Source organism: Watersipora subatra, chromosome 7 (genome assembly GCF_963576615.1).
Source record: "Watersipora subatra chromosome 7, tzWatSuba1.1, whole genome shotgun sequence".
In the NCBI taxonomy this organism is placed as follows: domain Eukaryota; kingdom Metazoa; phylum Bryozoa; class Gymnolaemata; order Cheilostomatida; family Watersiporidae; genus Watersipora; species Watersipora subatra.
In genome coordinates, this window is record NC_088714.1 from 47835235 (window position 1) to 47857143 (window position 21909).

Sequence of the window (21909 nt, forward strand, 5' to 3'; positions counted from 1 at the left end):
GGATGGAAGGATTTCTGCATAAACTGAGGACATCTTTGCAGAAGGGACGGGGTGTTACACTGCCAGAAGGTTTGATTTGCTTTGCCCTAATTTAACATATTGTATCGATTAGTTGTAGTATTGTTACAACACTGTTTTTTATTGCGTGTGTGAGCCCACCGAGTTGTTTATACAGTACACTCGATAACTTTTGATAGCCCAAATAAGTTTGTGGTTAGCTGTAAAATATCGGTTTTCGTGTATGGAATGCCTGGATATAAGGCTACATCTACCTTCTCTCGTCCGATGTAAGCTCGGTTGGGTCGTACCAGACGCTTGACTACGAGGACATATATTTGTTATGCTTAGAGAAGACCAGTTGGATTCAATATTACGTAATATTGCGTAATAAGTCGAGCATATTTTGTTTTGTAATGCCTAATTATTGTGAATTAATTATATCAAATATACTAGCTGTGCTACCCGGCGTTGCCCAGGTATTAAAAACCAGCTTATAGACAATGAGAGTTGCTTGCCACTTGCTATTAGCCTGGCACATTGCCAATGGATAATTTGAGTAAGGTGATTAGTTAGAGCTGCCGCGTCTCATGATGTGACACCATCACATTATGACGTGACATTATCACATTACGTCATGACGCAAAGCGGTAGCATATTTGCTCCCATATAGCGAAATATATTCCCTAATGAATATATCAAGTTTGTGTGGCTGAATTGTTAAGCCGTCGGGGTGGTGAAGTGGAGGGTCTGAGATCAAATCTTCTGCTTAATGGATTCTTTATTCCAAGATTTTAATAGCTATAGCTGGAACTACACACATACACACCAACTTTGAGATAAATATATATCAATGTATTGGGACATCAATAGCATTTTTAGCTTTCCAGAAATGAAGTGCTGCTCACCGAGTTAACTGTTGCTATGGCATCTTTGCATTCATGACACCTCAGACATTCAGGTGTATTATAAAGGGGCTAAGATGTCCTTGATCCACCTATAATATACCTTTTATTAGATGGGATTGTAGACATCATTCTCTATTGGCAGCTTCGTATTATATTGCTAGATGTCAGTGTGAATGTGTCTTGTCTTTTGCATGGCAGTATTAGATGGTTACGCTAAAACTAGGCGTTGACTACTAGTGACAAGTACTTGTTTGTTTTAGACCGAAAGGCTGCCATTAATCTCCTAATCAGCACCATATTTGCCAATGATGTCAGGTAATAAGTTCATCAATTCATCTCATGCTAGTCAGTCCTAAAGTGTAGGGGTTTCAGTTAACTAAAATGTTCAATTGTCTTTGCGAGTTGTAATCAACAATGAGGAGAGATAAGTTATGGTGTTCCACTGGTCAATAATAGGTGGTTAATTTAATTCTAGCTCAAATCAATGATGGTTGTGTAAGAAATGACATTCGTCTTTGTAACAAATTTGGGGAGCTGCTTGCTATCTTATTAGCCTGTTAAATATATTTTTTCGATTCTAAAGAGAAGGTTGGGTGTCTACCTATTTTTGCAGGAATGAATAATGTAACTAGAAAAATTTTTGCTAACGAAATTTCCTCTAGCATGACACACATATGTTTCTCAGAGCGGTGGAGGCATTCTTTACCATATTGTCTGTCTGTCCATTCATAGCCAGAGTTGGGGGTTGAGATAAAGTATTGCTTCGCACGGGATTTGAACTCATGACTTTCAGCTCAGTGGACCCAGTGTCGTATAGTTCCACAGAGTCCCGCGACCAACAGAAGCGTATACGGGAGCTCGCTCGATTCCAAACAAACAGGCCACGCCTACTATTTTTATATAAGTTATAATGGAGAAGCCGCAACATTAATCAACAAAAACTACTCTCATTAGCAGTCACTTTAAAATTGATTTTTTATATTATGAACCATTTGAAAGAAAACAAAATTTCCTACAAAAAGCTGCTAATAACGTTTTTGTAAAAACGTAAAGTAAATGCAAAAAAGAGCGTTATTGACAGCGAGGTATGAATATTCCATTAGAGATCAGTATGTCGATCAGGTTTGTTTGGAATCGGACCTTTTTGTTTCCGGTTTTGGTCGCAAGACTTTTTAAAGCTATATGACTCTGACAGTACAGAGCTGTATAATTTCACAGAGTTTCGCTGCTAACGGATGCGTATATCGGAGCTCGCACGGCTCCAAACAAACAAGTCGCGCCCACTATTGTTTTATATAAGTTATAATGGAGATGCCGCAACACTAACCAACAAAAATTACTTCCATTGGCAGTCGCTCTGAAATTGATTACTGTATTATACACCATTTGAAAGAAGACAAATTTTCCTACAAGAAACGACAAATGATTTTTTGTAATAAAATAAAGTAAATGCAAAAGAGTGAGATGTTGAGAGCGAGGTAAGAATATTCCATTAGAGATCAGTATGTCGATCGGGTTTGTTTGGAATCAAGCGTTTTTGTTTCCGGCTTTTGGTCACGGGACTCTGTGAAACTATACGGCTCTGAATGGACCAACACACTAACACCCTTGCCGATTAACCACCTGGCAGTCTTGTAGAATTATTTTTCCTTTTTATTTATTCTCTGTACTTTATTGACACACCTGATAAACTCTCACAGCACACTAGACTGTCATAGTACTATTTTTTGCTAAGAGCCAGTTGTTGTTTGTTCAGCTGATCATATAATACTGAGTAGGTGTAATATAATTAGTAGGGAGGGAGTGTGAACAGATCAGCTGGTGAAAATGTTCACTATTTTCGGTTGTCTGATGAGATAGTCAGATGACTTTGGTTGTTCTTTGTCCTTCTAGACATACATGTAGTTGTCTCACCTCACTCATACATTGCTGTTTCTCGTCGTCAGCTAGCTAGCTGTAGGAGATCATCAGATGTAATAACTATGCATACAGTTATTCGGGATTGTCATTGGGCGGTTGATTGGTGCAGTTGTTAGAGTGTAAGCTTGTCATGCCGAAAGTAGTGTGTTCAAATCCTGCATGATGCATTGTTTTTCCCGATCACCGTCTATCACTTTATATGGACGGCCACGGCTCTTATTATAGTAAAGATTAATATAAAACTTTGGTGCATAAATATTATCTAATTGTTTGCACGAAGTTTATTGCTTGCAAACTCTCCATTTTTTAGCTGTCAATCCTAAAACGCGAATGTATTCATCACTTTTACAAAAATATTCGATTTCTGTTAGCTCTGTGTTTGCCACAATCCAGCTGTAGATAACTCCAACAAAGCCTACTCAATAGCGTTGTCAAGATGGATTTACCACAACACTGTTACTTAGTCTTACTCGTTTTAATAGCACCCTCGATGATCTTCTCTCCAATTCCGGTTTTGACGTCAATTCAACTTTTCACCGGACCAAGAGGACTCTCCTTCTAGCATCAGCGCAGTGAGTATGACTCTCCTGTTGGTCTCACTGCACTTAAAGTAGCAGTCGCACATGACTTTCTTCCTAGCGTCAACTTGGTGAGTGCAACAATAGCAAATCACTCTTCTGTTAGTCACACCGCAGTAAGTATGACAGTAGTACATCTCTTTACCGCTCCAGTACACCAATACAACAGTAAACCATGGAATATGGCAGTAAACTATTTGCATACAACTAGTTACGTTATGGTACATTTAGAGCTTCAGTAAATCTAAGAGTTTGTAGATATTTTTAAATCTCGAGATATTGATATTGAATAGAGATTTTCAATGAGAAAAATGAGGTGTTTTGAAGATTTTTTTTAGAAGTATTGTTGTAGATTTACCTTCAGCTTGCACCTGTAAGAACATGGAGAGGTTTCTGTTTTAGCTTATCAGTTCAATAGCTCCCAATTATATAATTACTATTTAAGCAAACATATTTTCACTATTATGTTTATTTGTATCTACAGCTGTCTGATTATAAGGCCAATAATAATTACTATGTAATAGTATACAGTAGACGCTCCTGTAACGTAAATTTTAGATAACGTAAAGAATTTCTGTGAAGCTTTTGCTTCGTACTATGTAAAAAATTCCATATAACGTAAAGTGTCAAGTCAGGCGAGCTCTCAAATTCTATTTGAAAGTTACTCAATCTATTATATATACAACTTTTGCGACATTCTAGTTCGTCGTGGATATATCATCATATGTGTCGACAAAACAGAGAACAGCTGCTGCGCAATTGTTCATAAATACAAAGGCAATAGATTGGTACAGGTATTACAGCGTCAGTCTACCAATCTAAATATGACGAGTTGGAGTACGTGAAAATCTCTCTTTTATCCTAACCTTGATCCTTGGGTACAGATAACGATGAACAGGTAGTACCACTTTTTTATAGTAAAAGTTTTTTGTTGATTTGCTTTATTGTAGACGTATAAAATATTTGTTATTAGTTTTTGCAGAATAGACTTCGCTGTTTAAAAAAGTAAGCAAATCGTTGTGAATGAACGTCAAAGATGTGCGCTTCCCATCAACTTATTGTAAAATTGCCGCAACCATGGTCTGTAAAACCTGTAAGATTAATCAGAAAAAGAAGAAAAGTTGTCGATGCAAACCAATAATACTGCAGTCACAGTGCAGCTCACAAATTAGAAGAGTTAAGTCAAGTTTTCCTTTTGCATGGCTAAAGGAGTGGGTTTGGAAAAATCTTGGAACAGATTAGGCAATTTACTTGAGTTTTACTGTTCTTATAACGTAAAAGTTCTTGAAATGGACTATTTACGTTGTAGCTTAAGACTTTTTAGCATAAGCCTACAATGTAGTTTTCAGTTAGTGAAACCAAATAGAGATTGCAAGATCAACACATTTGATTCATTCACAATGTGACACCTTTTATAAAACAATTACTTTGACTTTATAAAGCATTTACAATTACTTACCAGTTGATTGCTGGCGACGTCATCGCTTCTGGTAAACATTAGCCAACTTCCTTAAGCTTTCAGTCTTTAGCTTTCAGCCAGCGTAGTTTAAAATGTCTAGGATTTACATTTCTCTATATTTTGAGGCACGACTGTCCATCATATCAATGCAAGCTGTTGCCACTTGTTTTTGCAGGGCTAATGCATATGATTGTCTTTGCTTGCTGATAAAAAAAGGAGCGGATGTGAACATATCAGATGTGTCTGGGACTACTCCCTTTCTCGCTGCCTGCAGAAATGGTCACAGAAGGATTGTGAAGAAGTTAATATTAGATAAAGAAGTAGATGTACAAAAGAGGGATATGTCAGGCCTCACTGGGGTATTCTATTAAGTTTGATCCTTATATTTTTAATTAAATATGCACAAATATTGGAAAAGTGCCATGTAAAAGTTGTCTTCTCATTTCTAATAGGAAAACGATTCCGAACCAAATAATTACACTCGATGTTTTTATAACATATACCTTCTATAACGTAAATTCTACATAACATAAAGAATTTATGTAAGGTTTTTGCTTTATACAATGTAAAGAATTCCATATAACATGAAGCATCAAGTTGGTGCAATTTCTCAAATTCGATTTCAATAAAGAGAATGTCGGGGTTAGCCTTAAAAATATCGTTTTTCCTTCTGCCGCTCTGGAGAGAAAAAGCGACATTTAGAGCACTCTATTATATATCCTAGCACCCTGGACATCTGGTTCACCAATAGAGATCGTCAGGCATATCGATAAAGCACAGAAATTAAATAGCCGTAGTGAATGGTAGTATGTAAGCAGTAAATAATTAGGAATAATTCCAAAATACTTGAAGGTGTTGTATTGACGATTTATTAGTGTAGGAGTGTCGATATACCAAGCTGAATGCTTTGAGTTTTAGTTGCATCAAAGCTATCTTTTATCGTAACTTCGTACCCTAGTGATGGATAGACAGACGGTCAGACTGACACCGCTCTTAATACATATAGTAAGGATACATTATTGTTTTACTTTATTTTAGACATATAAAATATTTTTCCTTTGCAGAATAGACCTTGCTGTCTAAAAAACAAAAAGAACCGATGTAAATTGACATTGAAGGTGTGTCTCCTTTTAACTCATTGTAAAATTATCGTAATCATGAACCAAAAACCGAGTGAAACTGATAAGAAAAATTAAAAAACTCGTCGATGCAAACTAATAATATGACAGCTGCTGTAGAGTTGTTAAGTTCAGAAGTCAAGTCTAATTTTTGCCTATTTGAAGGGCCAAAGGAGTGAGTTTGAAAAGATCACAGAATGGATTAGGCATTTTACAGTTGGTATAACATGAAATCCTTATAACGTAAACATTTTGGAACAGATTATTTATGTTGTAAGAGCTTCTACTGTGCAAGTCAACCAGAATGTTTGCTGGTTTACTTTCAAATTAAATGCTTGAGTGTTCAACATTAAGGACCAGCCTCTGTGCTTTAGTTTATTCGGAGAAAATGTTAGACTTGGATAGTTCTTCTTTGATAAACTTGCAAAATGGTTACTTGGTGTTCTTATCTGTGTTTAAACAGTGGCCATTTTGAATTAGATTATTTGGTACTCATCAGTGAGAGGTTTATTTATACTATTGTTTGTTATTACTGTTATAAAATACCTTAGATTCATTGGATGGCAGCGAGTGGAAGGGTTGACTGTCTCTCAGATTGCATCTCTCTCATACATGATATTGACATCCTTGATGAGCAAGGACAAACGCCTCTTCATGTTGCAGCTAAAAATGGCCATCTTAAGGTATGACAACTCCATTTTGTCTGTGTTTTTAGTCAAACATACAATCGCTACTCTACATGTAAAATTGTAAATATTTAATTTTTTCCAGTCTTTATAGGTAAATTTTAAAAATAGTTTTGTTGGTACACTATTGATTAATTGTTATTTGTTTTATAAAAAAAATGTTTCATGTTTGGAGGCTTTTGAAAAGTGTTCTTGTTTGTTGGTGTTTAATGCAGAAATTCATTGTTTTTTCGCAGTTCATGAATGTTGGATCATGAATGTTGAGTCTAACACAAAAAGAAACAATCCTCTTTCATACCCAAGTCTAAAAATAAGAAAATAAATTTATTCTGATTGAAAAATGTCCATCTTCTTTATAGTTTTGATTAGAACATCTTTATGAAAAATACTCATTCAACTTTATTTATTTATTTTATGTATAATTTAGTAGTAAAATCAAATGCTTTGTCATATAGCATATATTTTCATATGCATGCGCTGTATGGTAGCACGTTGATATAGCCTGACCTAATGGATTCCTAAAATGGAAGTTATTTTCTCTCTGTACATACAGTATGCATGTATTTAATTAGATTAGTAGCTCTTTAAGATTGTGCAACGTGTCAAGAACCTCTACAACAATAGAGACAACTGTTACTAAGGATTTCTACAGTTTTGTTACCAGCTCTGGGTATTTCCTTTACCTTTTACCCTTGCTTCTTCTGACATCTATTTATCAAATCAGCCTTGCATTATTTATTTCTAAGGATTATATCTGGTTGTCTAGCCTTAGTATCTTGTTTTCAAGGATTATATCTGGTTGTCTAGCCTTAGTTTCCTGTTTTAGTCGTTATATCTGGTTGTCTAGCTTTAGTTTTCCCGTTTTAATCGTTATATCTGGATGTTTAGCATTGGTTTCTTGTTTTCAAGGATTATATCTGGTTGTCTAGCCTTAGTTTCTTGTTTTCAAGGATTAGATCTGGTTGTCTAGCCTTAGTTTCCTGTTTTAGTCGTTATATCTGGTTATATAGCTTTAGTTTCTTGTTTTTAAAGATTATATCTATTTGACTAGCTTTAGTCACGTTGTATGTTTGGATGTTCACATTCTATTATATTTTGGCCTTGCCATTTGTTGAGTTATTTTTATTGTTGTTGTTGTTGTTACCATTCCTGAACAGAGACGCATTTAAATTAATGTTCCTACGGTTATTCAGCCGTAGAAACTTTAGTTAACAACTCTATAACTGCATAGGCTATGGAACTACTAATAGAGCATGGAGCACAGCTCAATATCGCTGCCAACTCCGGGGACACACCCCTCCACTTTGCCTGCACGAACGGACAACTTCCAGGCCTGAATCTTCTTCTATCCAAGAATGTTTTGTATCAAACCAACAAGAAGGATGAGTATCCCGCTGAGATGGCTGTTGAAGGGGAACACTGGACCATTCTTTACAGACTTGTCGAGTATTTCCCTGACACAATGCTGCCCTCTCTTATCCAACTCACTGTCAAGGATGGAGTTGATGAACGGAAGGTACGTTTTGGGTTGTATATGTTTTTTATTTTATAATAATCGTAGGAAAGTTAACTTATGGATTTTGCTTGAAAGTAATTTGGCGCTTGTTATAAAGACGATTTAAACATCTCCAACTGTCAATACGTCTTGTTAAGGGAATCTCTCTCAATGTTTACTAAAATATTAATAAAAAGTGTAACATGTATGATTGGTGGATTGAACGATAAGGAAGTACATAAAAGAATTGTGTAAAGGATATTTTAAACTTTGAAATTGCACCAAATTTTCTGCTATACTTTGCTTTTTTAAGGCTAATTACAGCTAGCTATATGTGAAAAATGTTAAATTAGTCTAATGTTTTTTTTAGTATGGCTGTACGTTTAGAATGAGAAATGCTCGATCACTAATAAACAATAGTAATAGTCTGTAATGAGTCTGTTATCAGTCAACAGGCTGTTGTAATTACTTTAACCAAGTTCACATGGATTGCTGATGAGTATCACTAGTGGGGGGTTTGTGGCGGAGGAAAAGAAGGTTGCGAGGCTGGGGAGGGTCAAGTGGGAAAAGAGGGAAAGGCATGAGACCTCTTGAGCAGCTAGCTTGTAGCGTTATTGACAAAATGACAAGTTACAGTACATAGAATATGTGATTGCCAAGATGAGGCAACTCCAGTTTGAGATATGCAATCCTACAACATTAGATGCTGCTTATTTGTTGTATGTCCACCTCATCAAGCATTCCTTTTTTATTGCTATCTTCATCTTGTATCCATGTTGTCTTTTTTCCAGTTTTCATCTTATGTTTGTCCACAGATACTGCTGGCACTTAAGAATGTCGCTGAGCACTTCAGCACTTTAGATGATGTCCTTACTCAGCTCGCCAACATGGCATCTCATGCGGGCCTCAAGCTTCTCACCCCCTACAGTATCTTAGACATAGAGCTCTTTGTGCTCATGAGGTGTATCAATACCCTCACAGGTCTATGTGAGAATGCTTCTTCTCAGCAGATCAAACTGGTGCAGCAGGTAATTTACGCATAGACACATTAATGGAAGTATTATACTGTCATGTCTATTGAAAGCATTAATAGAGTGCACAAAGTTCTTGAAGTTATATTGATAGATGGAAATAGCTGAAGCGCAATTGTCTGTAAGTTTCTATGCTCAACCTTTTGATAACTCGGATATTTACTCAGTTGTTAATTACGATGACTGTAGGCTTTGTGCGCAAGCTCAGATGCGAGTTTATCGAAGATTCTATTGCCTACACAGCTATTTGAGACTGGAGTACGTTAAAGTACTTCAGTCTCAAATAGCTGTGTGCACAATTTGAACAGCAGGTAAAAAATGTACATAGTCTACATTTTCTACCTGCTGACCAGCCGGTAAAATACATTGTTGTTCCAATGACTAAAAATGCAAATCCGAACCTACAGACTCAACAAGATTCGTCAGGCCTTCAATAAGCAAACTTCATTTTAATGAAGAGTGAACTTCATTTTGTGTACCGTCTTTATTGTATAGTAGCTCATTGCAGCACAAGGCGGGTTCACTATTGTGATAAGAAGACATTAGGTATACACGATCACAATTTGCTAGCTTCGAATATAAATAGAATTATGTTATTGATCACTAACGGTGCATTAAAAAGGAATGAAAATAAATTTTGGGGCACTTTGAAGAATGTTAGCATCATAAACCTGTGTAAACAGTAGCTTTTTGGGTTTGTCTGATGTTCTTGCCTCTAGCCAATAAAAGGCAATCGTGCATTGACCAATCACAGCTAGCAGTGGTTAATTGCTCATTGCTCTTTATAAAACACAGGCTACTGTAAACACATCTATAAAAATGGTCAATTTAACTTCATGAACGGATACCACATAAGTTAAGCACCAGATAGAACGAAGAATTTTTCTACAGGAATTGGAAGGATTATATGACATAGATTATTTAAAGCTTAAAGATCACTGTACAGTTATGATTATTTGCTTTTTATTTGCATCCATTCACGCATCCATTCAATTTTGTATATGGACAACGAACTGAGCGCATTTAAATAAAACTATACAACTAATATTTGCTAGTACCCCCGAGTTGATAGTTTAACTCTATGCATTTAACTCTGTTTATACGTATTCTACTGTCTACATTTACATACAACTGGATACATTTAGGTTCAACTGTACACTAGGAGTTCAATTATACACCCGAAGTTGAACTGTGCACCAGGAGTTAAACTGTACACACGTACATCCAACTGTACATCATTATTCAACTGTCTACATATACTCAGCTGTTTACATACAGTACAATCAAAAACCATGTTTTCTATCCATTGTATTTCTTAGTCGATATTATTTTAGCGACCATGTGACTAATTGAAATATTGTATAAAGTGAACAACAAAAAATTAATTGATGCATTGTATACTACTAGGTGAAACTAACAAATTCAGACTTGTCTTCTCTTCACTCCAATAAACATTTGAGAAAAGAGCAAGCAATTCTGTATATAGCAAATGTTTGAATCACTAAAACATAAATTGCTGAATTTTCATCAAATCTATTTTAGGAGATTTCATTTTAATATTCAGATTGTTTTATTGATATTCCTTAATGTCATGTTCTAATATTCCAGATTTGATTATTGCATTATTGGAATATATTGTCAATATTCCATTTCATTTTGTGAGATTACCACCATGTAATATATTTCCCATGAATAATCAAGACTGGATGTCCTTCAATGTCAGTACAACTATATTTCTCAGGCTCTGGCGGATGTTTGGAGTTCTATGGAGAGCTGGTTTAATCTGCTCTCAGAAAAGATGGCTAGCTCATCTGAGCCAGGACAGGAGTTATCTCATTCCGATACCTTGGGGGTTTCCCCTAGCGATCCCAAATCTGTAAAAGGAAAAGGTGATGAAATATTCATATCGCATTTGTAGCCTCTGCTTTGATGTATGTAAAAGGAAGGTCTAGGTGAAATCGTTCCATCTATATATATATATATTTCTCAGTGCTGGTGTGTAGGTGCATCCAGTTATAGATATAGTGTAACTATAGCTCATGCTGATTATTTTACCAATGCAGCCACGCGTTGCGATGCCCTTGTTAAGAAATCTTTTTTGTAAGGTTCACTTACTATATCTGAGGTCAAGGCCAATTTTTCTCATGCGGACAATTATATTGTCTCCGTTTTGTTGGATAGCTTCTGGTGGAACGGTAACCTTTTTTATACACACACACACACTTTTATGCAAGAATTGTTATTAATTCAACATATTCACGATTTTTATTTTGTTTTCTCAGCTCGTATTAATTGTATTATTGCCGAATCATATTTTATTGTAATCGTAACAAAAGGACTTAATTTAGCTATTACGTGCTTGCTAATTATTTCACATTTACTAAACCCTTTCATGGTTGTGTTATTTTTTTAATTTATTTAACCTGCACAAAATATTTTCGTCATGATATGAAGTTTGAAAACTAGAATGGCAAATGTTGTTATACGTTAGATACGAATCAATTTTCTGACCAAAGGCTTTTTCATTACCCGGGCAACGTCAGGTAGCACAGCTTGGCTAAATATAAATCAGTCATGTCCAAATAACGGCCGTCTCAGACTTTCCTTGTTGTAAATGGTATATAATGGTATTGGAGAGTCAGCTCTCTCAGTATGATGGTTTTCAGTTTGTTTTTTATCAGATTTTTCTTTTTGCCAAAAATTTTATTTTAACTTGTGACGTTTTCTATCTATGTTGCTATTCGACAGCTGTGGGCCAAATATACTGGACCTCTTTGTTAGAAAACTACAATTCTCATTTACAACATTGTTACTTATTGTAAATTTAGTCAATATTCATAAATTATATGTTAAATTAATTCATATTTTGTCCCGATTTCAAATATGTAAACCAAACATCTGTGAAATTATGTTTTTTAATGATTATGTAGGCTAAATTCTGAACAATCAATTTTCTTGATGGTTGAAGATAACAATCTGTACAGATATGACCATACCGCATACATTTTATTTGCTCATTTCATATTTGGTGATGCCTACAAGACTATTTTCTGGAAACATAAAATTTAAATGTGTAATTTTTAGAAACATCATTTCATGAAGTTTGGTGATATGTAATCCAATTATGTTTATTATATTGGTTCAAGAAACTGCATCTTGGGTGCATCTTACAGATTACTTGATGGGATACTATGAATCTTGACAAGATTTGGAATCTAGTAGTATATGATTTATGTTTGTTGAATAGTAACAAAGTTGTAACAACAATTTATAAATAAGTTTGAGAAATTTGTGCAATGGTAAAAGGGGGGAGTCCAGTTTATTTTGTACACCATAATAAGTTATGAACACCATTCATAGAGTAATTGATATCATGTCACCAGGAGTAGGGATTTAGTTGTTAGCATTACAGGCCACCGATTTATGTCCACTAGGTATGAATAAAGGGCTGTTTGCTAAAATTGTGTCTGTTCCTCAAAAGATCTGTCATATCTTTATTGAAATAGAAACTCAAATAATTTGGTTACATTTTCATATACATGAAGTTGAATGTCATTTGACCATATATATGGATATCTGTACACGTGTATGCGTGCGTGTGGGTCGTTTTAAAGAAATTAAGTTGCAATAGAAAACTCTAAACACTGCTAGTTGAGTATATTAACATGGAACAGTTTTTTGACTAAAATTGTCTCATAGCAGCCACACTGTTATTTCGCACTTGGCCCTCGTCCGGCCGTAACTTTTCACAGCCTGACGAGCGCTTGGCAAAACAACATTGTAACTGCCATGAGAAAATTTTAGTCAAAAATTGTCTAACTTTATATATATATTATAATACAACTTTAATAAATATATTACCTTTTCCTTTCATATGTGTAGAAATCATAGTATATGACCCTGTTTTCATTTGTTCACATGTATGTACAATGTATGTACCGTGTAACTGTTTATTGGCATTGATGAGTAATCATCAACAATATGATGTTTTATTAAATGTCAAAAGAAAGGAAAAAATGAAAAGACAGAAATCAAGAATTATTAAGTGAGCTGAACAGACGTGTTTCAAAGATGGTAATCTAATAGTATTGTGGAGGAGTCAGAATAGTGGATTTGAAGGTTGTATTAACAGAAAGTTCATAAACTGAAACATACGACGGTAGATGTAGTATGTTGGTGTCACGAAATAGAAAATGATGTGTTTTATATATGTGCAAAAGATTAATACGAATACAGGTTCATAAACTTGAGCTAGAGTTTGCTTGTAGGCTTATGTTTAGACAGACATGCATGTATAACCAAGCTTTAGTTGCTATTAGGCCCATAGACATAGGACTATATATCATGTGTTAATAGAGTTCATAGACATAGGACTATATATCATGTGTTAACAGAGTTCATAGACATAGGACTATATATCATGTTTTAACAGAGTTCATAGACATAGGACTATATATCATGTTTTAACAGAGTTCATAGACATAGGACTATATATCATGTGTTAACAGAGTTCATAGACATAGGACTATATATCGTGTGTTAACAGAGTTCATAGACATAGGACTATATAGGGTATCATTTGTTAATAGAGTTCATGCAACCAGAGCTTCATCACATTCCGTTATATATTCATAGATATAGAACTACATACCATCTGTCCAAGAATCTCTTGCATTCTCCAGGCTTTCTATGCAATCACATTACTGGACCACCAGCAAGTGGACACAACTCCCGAGTCTTTTCTACGTTTTTTATCCGCTCACGAAAAGGAAGTCGAGTTTCTTATCAGAAGGTGATAACTAGAGATAATGCCTTGTGTACTGCTTACCTTCATTATCTTAACTGCTTACCTTACCTTCTATTCTACACTAATACTTTGCAGCTAAGTGTTATGTAAAAAAAACCTGATTATTAGACTCATTTTAAAAAATTAACCACACCACATTTTTCTACCATTTAATTACAATTTCAAACTAATTTTGGAACAGTATTCATAAAATTATGCAATCTAAAAAAATCCTCTGAAATGGTTGCTTGTGTTAAGCATTACAAATGTCCACAGGAAACATCACAGATATCATTTGTACATTTAATTGTCCTCTAGGAAATATAACTTTATGTAGGGCTGTATGTGGTTTGTGAAAGTACACTGCAGCATAAGTGCTCATTAGAGAAAAAACAGTCACAGGTGCAAGTCGTAACAACTACCATTGCCAGTATTTATCAATTTTTACTTTCATTTTAGTCATCTCCTTATTTCCACGGCTAAGCATAACATTAACAATGATAATACTAATTAATGTTAATATTGTTTGTTAATACTAATTAATTTGCCAAGTGTCATGGAGGATCAGCAACAACAATTCATCAATTTCGTTCTTTTAGGGTCTAACAACCAATTTGCTTCTATATTTGTTATATTATTATAACCTTTGTTTGAATTTTCAGTTTGTAAAAACTATGTACTTACAGACAGCTATTGTAATATAGCAAGTGGTTGAACTATATTGTTCAACTATTGTCATAAACATAACATACACTCTGTAAAGATCATATAATGTCATCTATGTACATGCATTAGACTTCAGGATGTAGTTTGTACAATTTTCCTCTATGGATATTGACTTCATATATCAGTTGATAAGAGGTTTAGCCTGGTGTTTGTTTGTCATGGTGATTAGCCACTGACAACCAAACACGTGTCAGTGGCTAATCACCATGACAACCAAACACGAGGCTAAACACGAGCTCGGCAGTGCTTAGCACCGTGTTTAATTAACTAGTCATAAATATCTAGCTGAAAGTGAAGTTCAATGAAAAAACCAACTCTTTTAGTACAAAGAGCTTTCTTGCTAATGGCCTTGACCCCCGTGGTTTGGCCTGGTGAAATTGAAGTTCAAATTTAATTGCGCAACATATTATTAGCGAGTACACTTAATTTTTTTTTAAATGGTTAGAAAAGTTGTGATTAAGAATACAGCGAATGGACTGGTGTGACCATACACCACTGTAAGTCAAGAAATAAATGGCATAAAGTTAGTTTTCTGTGTTTGGTTTTGATCAGCGTGGCCGTTCTTTACAATTGTCAATTGGTTTGGCGTCAGTTTGCCGGTTGTGTGGTCAACTCATTAGAAACCTGATCTCGGGTGTAACTATATTATAGTAAAATAATTTATGTTATAATTATTACTTTATAATTTAATTTATAATGCAATTTGTAATATTATTTCTCTGTCATAAATAATGTTTGATTTGATCTTAAACCATAACTGCCACGAACAGTTTTCATTGTTTGTTTGTTCATTAGTAAATCAGACGCGCTGATTCCGATTTTGGACTCAAAATAAAGATTGGTCCACTAACTTTCAAAGTATTTTTTGTTTTTGAAGGCTTCTTTACATCGATTCAATATCGGTGTCGCAATCGACACAACAAGCTTCGCCCATAAATATGTGGCGTAGCCTAGCTTTTAGGGACGGAAGTTGGGGATGTTTAGTCCAATCTAGAATTATAGAGATGGGAGTCTTAAAACCCATTATTTCTAAATTCAGCCTTCAAAATAATCTCTGTTTTTCTGAAAGGTAGATAAACTATTTAACATCGCTTGTAGCTTGTTACAGGATGTTTAATAGGCTGAAGGTCGAGCAAAATGAGCTCGGTTGTGAAACAACGCTAGCTTGTGATAAAATTGCGCTTTTATGGGCATTTATTTATTTTTTATGAGCATGTTTTATTGGCGGTACCTGTTGCGTCGATTGTGACACCGATGATGAATCGCTGTAAAAAACCTTCAAAAACAAAAAATACTTTGAAAGTTAGTAAACCAATCTTTATTTTGAGTACAAAATCGGAATCAGCGTGTCTGATTTACCTATGAACAAACAATGAAAACTGTTCGTGGTAGTTATGGTTTAAAATCAAATCAAACATTATTTATGACAGAGAAATAATATTACAAATTGCATTATAAATTAAATTATAAAGTAATAATTATAACGTAAATTATTTTACTGTTATAGTTGCACCCGAGATCAGGTTTCTAATGAGTTGACCACACAACTGGCAAACTGACGCCAAACCAGCTGACAATTGTAAAGAACGGCCTCACTGATCAAAATCAAACAGAAAATAAACTTTATGCCATTTATTCTTGAATGATTTACCAATGAAAAAACAATGAAAGCTGTTCGTGGCAGTTATGGTTTAACTTTATTTCACCGGTCAATGTTGACCAAAGCAAATCAGGCCGGTGAAAAATAAATAAATAAAAATAAAATAAAAAATATGAACTTTGAATGTTACAGGAATCCACAAGTTATTTTTGAGCATTTTGAGTTTTTGCTCAGTGACAGTCAAGCCAACAGCCGTTTGTTCAAGTTCGTCAAAATACAGGTATGTATTCGTAACCTTCCCAACTTTTACATTTTTGTCATATGATCACTACTTATTTTCCTGGCTATTATTTCTCACCTAAATGCTATCATTATTTTTTGCAATCATTGCGTAAAGGAGTGGTTGCTGGTTCATAAAATTCTGCCACTCTCTTTCACTCTGCTATGTCATCGACCTTACATATTTTCTGCAGGCAAATAATTGAAAGAACTTAAAATCTGAGACTTTTTGCCAATATTACTAGTATGTTTTAAAGAGTTGTAGAGTTTCGTAGAGATTTTCTATATTATTGTTTTTATTCTACTGAGAAACATGACAGTTTAGTAGTTTAGCCTAGGAGTTCCAGTTCCAACCCTTTTGGTGTGATTCATATCTGAATGCACCCATTTGTGAAGCAGAGTCTTTCCTGTTTTTTTCATAGTTTTTTGCTGTTTTGATTTCAAAATATTCCTTATGTGAAAGGCACATTAGTTCCCATTTAAATTAAAACATACCGGTATTGTTTATGCTAGAGCTTTTTAGTGACTCAAACAATAAATTTGTACCCCCTTACACTCCTTGCGTTCTTTTACTTAATATTGGCCAATTTGAGAATTTAGGGCTCAAGTCAAGGCCATCACATTTTCCTTGCATTCTTGACTATTTCCAGCCATTCGTCTCCCGAAAGGAGTGGTTCTACAAGCAGTTGTACCGTGTATCTGCTGATGCATATTCACCCGGCAGTATGGAGGACATTCTCATAGCCCGTGACTCTCTATTCACTAGCAGCTGCCATCAGCTCCTCCGAAGAGACCCTAACGATCTAAAGCGTAATCTTATGATCAAATTTAAGGATGAGGAAGGTTTGGTAGGCATTCGTATGGCCTATTTCCTTTCTATTGTCATAACTCTATGAGGAATCTTCATATAATCCCCTAACCAACCATAGATAGTAGTGACTTAGCCTATATTAGTGCCATATATATATTCTATTCCAAATATATCACTTGTATATATATATACTGTATATATATATTTATATATATTACACGCAATAAAACATTGCACACGCACACACATGAGTATATATGGTAACTAGCTGTATTACTCGGTGTTGCCTGAGTATTATAAATCAACTTATAAACAGTGAGAGGTAATGAGAGTTGCCTACCTCTTGTTATTAGCCTGGCATATTGCCAATGGATGATTTGAGTAAGCTTACTAATAAGAACCACCAGCTTCTCGTGACATTACGCCATCACTCTGCAAAGTAACGAAAAGCCGTTGCGCATTTGCTCTCATGTACCGACATATATTGCCTAGGAATCTATCAAGCTTGTGGGGCTGAATTAGTTAAGACTCTGACTGGTGAAGCGGAGGATCTGAGATCAAATCATATGCGTTACGGATTCTTTATTCTAAGGTTTAAATAGCTATAGCTGGAACTACACACATATCCGCAAACTTTAAGAAATGTATATATAGATTATTACTAAATGTAGAATGGCAAATAGATTTAATGAATTTTCATCACTCTCTGGCACTTCTCAGGTGCTAGAGAGTCCAAGGAACTTTTAGTAGCTGACAAGGAAAAACAGCAATACTCTGTAAAACCATTTTATTTTTTATATTTATGTTGCTCTAATTATATATAGCAGTCTTATTCTAGTATTAATTTCCAAGATTTTTATTTTACATATATGTATTATATCATATTTCATTTATTGTTCTAGTACAGCCGTCTATCTCTGCATCTATCTAATGGATGCCTCTCCAAACACATATCACATCTATTATGTTCTTTCACATTTTGAACTATTCGTAATGCTGTCTATCTTTAATCTTAGGGACAGGGTGTAGTGAAGGATTGGTTCGACGCTCTCTCACAAGAGCTTCTCAACCCTGACTACGCACTATTTACTGTTTCGCCAGATGGCAGCACCTTCCAGCCCAACCCTCTGTCTCACGTCAACCCTGACCACCTCAACTACTTCAACTTTGCAGGCCAGATTATTGGACTCGCCATTTACCACAAGCAGCTCGTCAGCGTTTACTTCACCCGCAGCTTCTACAAGCACATTTTGGGTATTTTTTGAAGTGTCTTCCTCCTTTCAGTTGTGATAGTCTAGCATATTAATGTTGACTAAGATCTATTTGTAGTAAAAACATTTATTTTTTAGTTGAGTTTTAGACAGAACTTTGTTTATTATTATCCACGTTAACAAGTTGTTATGTTAACAAGTTGTTAACATAAAAATAACGATTACAATTTATAAGCTTTCAATGCTTGGACTGTAACATACACTCGTTTTTATCCGCAGCTGAAATAGTGTTACTCATCACTTGTAGGCATTCCTGTGAACTATCGAGATGTCGAGTCAATAGACCCGGAGTACGCCCGTAACCTCCAATGGATCTTAGACAACGATATCACCGACCTCAACCTTGATTTGACCTTTTCTGTTGAAAACAATGCATTTGGAGTTCAAGAAATGATTGCTTTAAAGAAAGACGGCTCCAAGTTGCCAGTCACTGAGGAGAATAAGGTGCCTTTATTAGCCTGTTCTTGGTTACTACTTAGACAAATGAGTATTTGCTGTCAGGCTAACCTTTCGGTTGCTAGCTTCAACCTTGTCTGCTTCACCAGTTTTCTTAAAATTTCGGTGTCTGACTTTCCGGTTATTTTTGGGTTCAGTCTGGTTTGACTCCTTGGATATTTTAGGTTCGGTTGAAGTAAGCTTACTTCTGCAGATTCGAATGTCAGAATACTATGTTATTTAAAAAAGAACATTTTAGCACAAGTAGGTTTTTTGTAATAAAGCTTAGGTTTCAGCCAATCCGCAACACAGTTCGTTTGGAAGTCTGGGCATTGAACTTATCGCCACCAACTCTGTTAGCCATAATAAGTGGTCGTAGCTTATCGTGAGATATATTTGTACATAAATACAATCATAGCGCAGTACGCAACTGTAATACACTAGCGCAGCTGCTCCGTTGTCTATGGGTAAGCGGTACCATTGTGTACGAGTCTCTCTAGTTAAGCTTCACCCTATTTGTCTTGCTTAGCTGGTCGACATCTAATTGGCGGTGTACTCGGAAAGCATGTTCCGCTTGACTGAATGACCTCGTCGTTGGCTGCTCGACTTTTTCTCCACATCTAGATAGATAATTGCAATAAATTATTGTAACTTGTTTATTATATACTTTTTATTATAGTATATAATCCTGCTGACTGCTGACTCTGCTTGAACTCAAACATATTCTCAATGTATCTGTAGAAAGAGTATGTCCAGCTAGTCACAGAATTGCGCATGACCAGGTCTATTCAGCCACAGATCAACAGTTTCCTCCAGGGATTCCACAAGTTCATACCCGAGAGGCTTGTCCATATATTTGATGAGTTCGAACTGGTGTGTATCCCTGTTTGCCTCATTCATTAGCATCTGAAGGTGGCCTAGCCTGTCTTGACAAACTGTTGTTTTTGCGGAGTTTTTTCCCCGTCGAGCGGGCGAGCAACACAACAGCTTGTCACAAGACGTACTGCACCTGATGCATCAGCTGCACTGAAAGGGAGTTGTTCTCTTCCGTCTATGCGGCTTGGTTGCGATGTTATGGCGGTCGCTCCATTGGTAATCATAACGGATTTTGCACAAAAATTTATGTAGAAAAAATAGGATTACAACGTTTAACCAGCGACCCGTCTCTGCGGTAAACTTTAGTAGAACTTAAGAACTTAGGCAACAACAGCGACTAATCATGTCGTTATTTGTGCGCTCAGTCAGTTTTATTTCTATTTCTGTATCAGTCAGTTTTATTTGTTCTTATAGATTTTATTTTCAATTTATTTTATTCTTAAATTCTACTAGCGTTTACAACAGAGACCGGTCTTTGGTTAAACGTTGTGATCTTATTTTTTTCTACATAAGTTTTTGCGCGAAATTCATTATGATTACCAATGGAGCGACCGCCATAACATCGCAGCCAAGCCGCATAGACGGAAGAGAACAACTCCCTTTCAGTGCAGCTGATGCATCAGGTGCAGTACGTCTTGTGACAAGCTGTTGTGTTGCTCACCTGCTCGACGGGGGACAACTCCGCAAAAACAACAGTTTGTCAAGACCGGCTAAAGGTGGCCCCATTGGTGCCATCGTATCTGTAATGTTCAGTTGATTATTGCTGAGCCATGTTATCATTTGTCCAGGAACTGCTCATGTCAGGCCTACCAGATATAGACGTAGGTGATTGGAAACAGAACACGGATTACATTGGATTCTCAGAAGAGGACAGCACTGTGCAGGTCAGTTAAGACTTAAAATTTTGCTATAGCCCACTTCGATTGGACCATTATCTACTGTACATATATCATAAGTGTTGCTTATTTAAGGCTGGTTCGCACTATATCGTCATATGTAGGAGTTGTACTCTCGGCGATTATTCGCCGCTTATGTGCACCATAAACAGATGGCATCACAAAGGCAACGAATACGTCGGGAAAGATTGTGGCTTTCAAACTTTCCTGATGGTTCGCTGTGCATCCACAACAGCTTGTGCAATGTGCACCACTTCGGGGATGGTGATTGGCTGTTGCGGTTTGCTTGATCTATATTTTCTTTCAAGAACGTTGCTGCGGGACTAGTGTTACATCATCTCCGCGACTGTATTGTATAATGAATACGCTATAACACCGATTATTTGCTGATGCAAATGTGGATGGTTTTGTTAAAGTGGTTAAAATGTTATTACAGACGATCACTGAAGTATTGCGTGATTAACCCCGAAAAACGGTGATATAGTGTTAGCCAGCCTTAAGATATCAATTGGTATTTGAGAAGGACAGCACTGTTGATAATAAATATATGATAGACAAGATTAAGGAGTTATGACAAGATGTGTTGAGAGTGATCATGGGATTAGCCAGCTGACGTATCCTGCAGATTAATGTGGATAGCTTCTTGACTGGTTGGTGGAGGTTCGCTACCGGTGAGATGCTGTTTTTTGATTCCGATCAACTTTTGCTCTGTTTGACCTAATACCTAATACAAAATCTTACTCATATTGCGTCTCATAACTCCATTGCCTGCTTTCCAGCAAACATATGGATTGTGACTAATAGTAGTAGTAATTGCCCAGAGCATGGGGAGACAAACTCCTGCTAAATCTGCCTCAAAGAGAAATTGTATTTGGTCTACAAGGCAATAGCAAATATTGTAAGTATTAGTGTGTTAAATGCTTTATAAGTTTTTAGAATTAAGTTGAAGTTTAAATTAAACAATTAAACAAGCATATAAAAAATGATAAAAAGTAAAATAAGCATGTGTAATTTATTTAAATTTGTTTAAGAAATGA

The 21909-nt window shown here is 35.7% G+C and overlaps 1 protein-coding gene across 1 annotated transcript in view; it reads left to right on the forward strand.

Annotated features, from left to right (window-relative positions):
- The window catches only part of LOC137399798 (E3 ubiquitin-protein ligase HACE1-like), a 23701-nt gene continuing 1792 nt past the window's right edge, over positions 1-21909 (forward strand). The window contains exons 1-15 of the mRNA XM_068086023.1: positions 1-69; positions 1166-1220; positions 3308-3397; positions 5038-5221; positions 6532-6663; positions 7898-8182; positions 8977-9189; positions 10934-11081; positions 13828-13984; positions 16497-16584; positions 17234-17431; positions 18411-18648; positions 18913-19109; positions 19842-19973; positions 20765-20860. Of these exons, the coding sequence (XP_067942124.1) occupies positions 3-69; positions 1166-1220; positions 3308-3397; positions 5038-5221; positions 6532-6663; positions 7898-8182; positions 8977-9189; positions 10934-11081; positions 13828-13984; positions 16497-16584; positions 17234-17431; positions 18411-18648; positions 18913-19109; positions 19842-19973; positions 20765-20860 (2280 nt within the window). The 5' untranslated portion in view covers positions 1-2. The remainder of the gene's footprint in view (positions 70-1165; positions 1221-3307; positions 3398-5037; positions 5222-6531; positions 6664-7897; positions 8183-8976; positions 9190-10933; positions 11082-13827; positions 13985-16496; positions 16585-17233; positions 17432-18410; positions 18649-18912; positions 19110-19841; positions 19974-20764; positions 20861-21909) is intronic.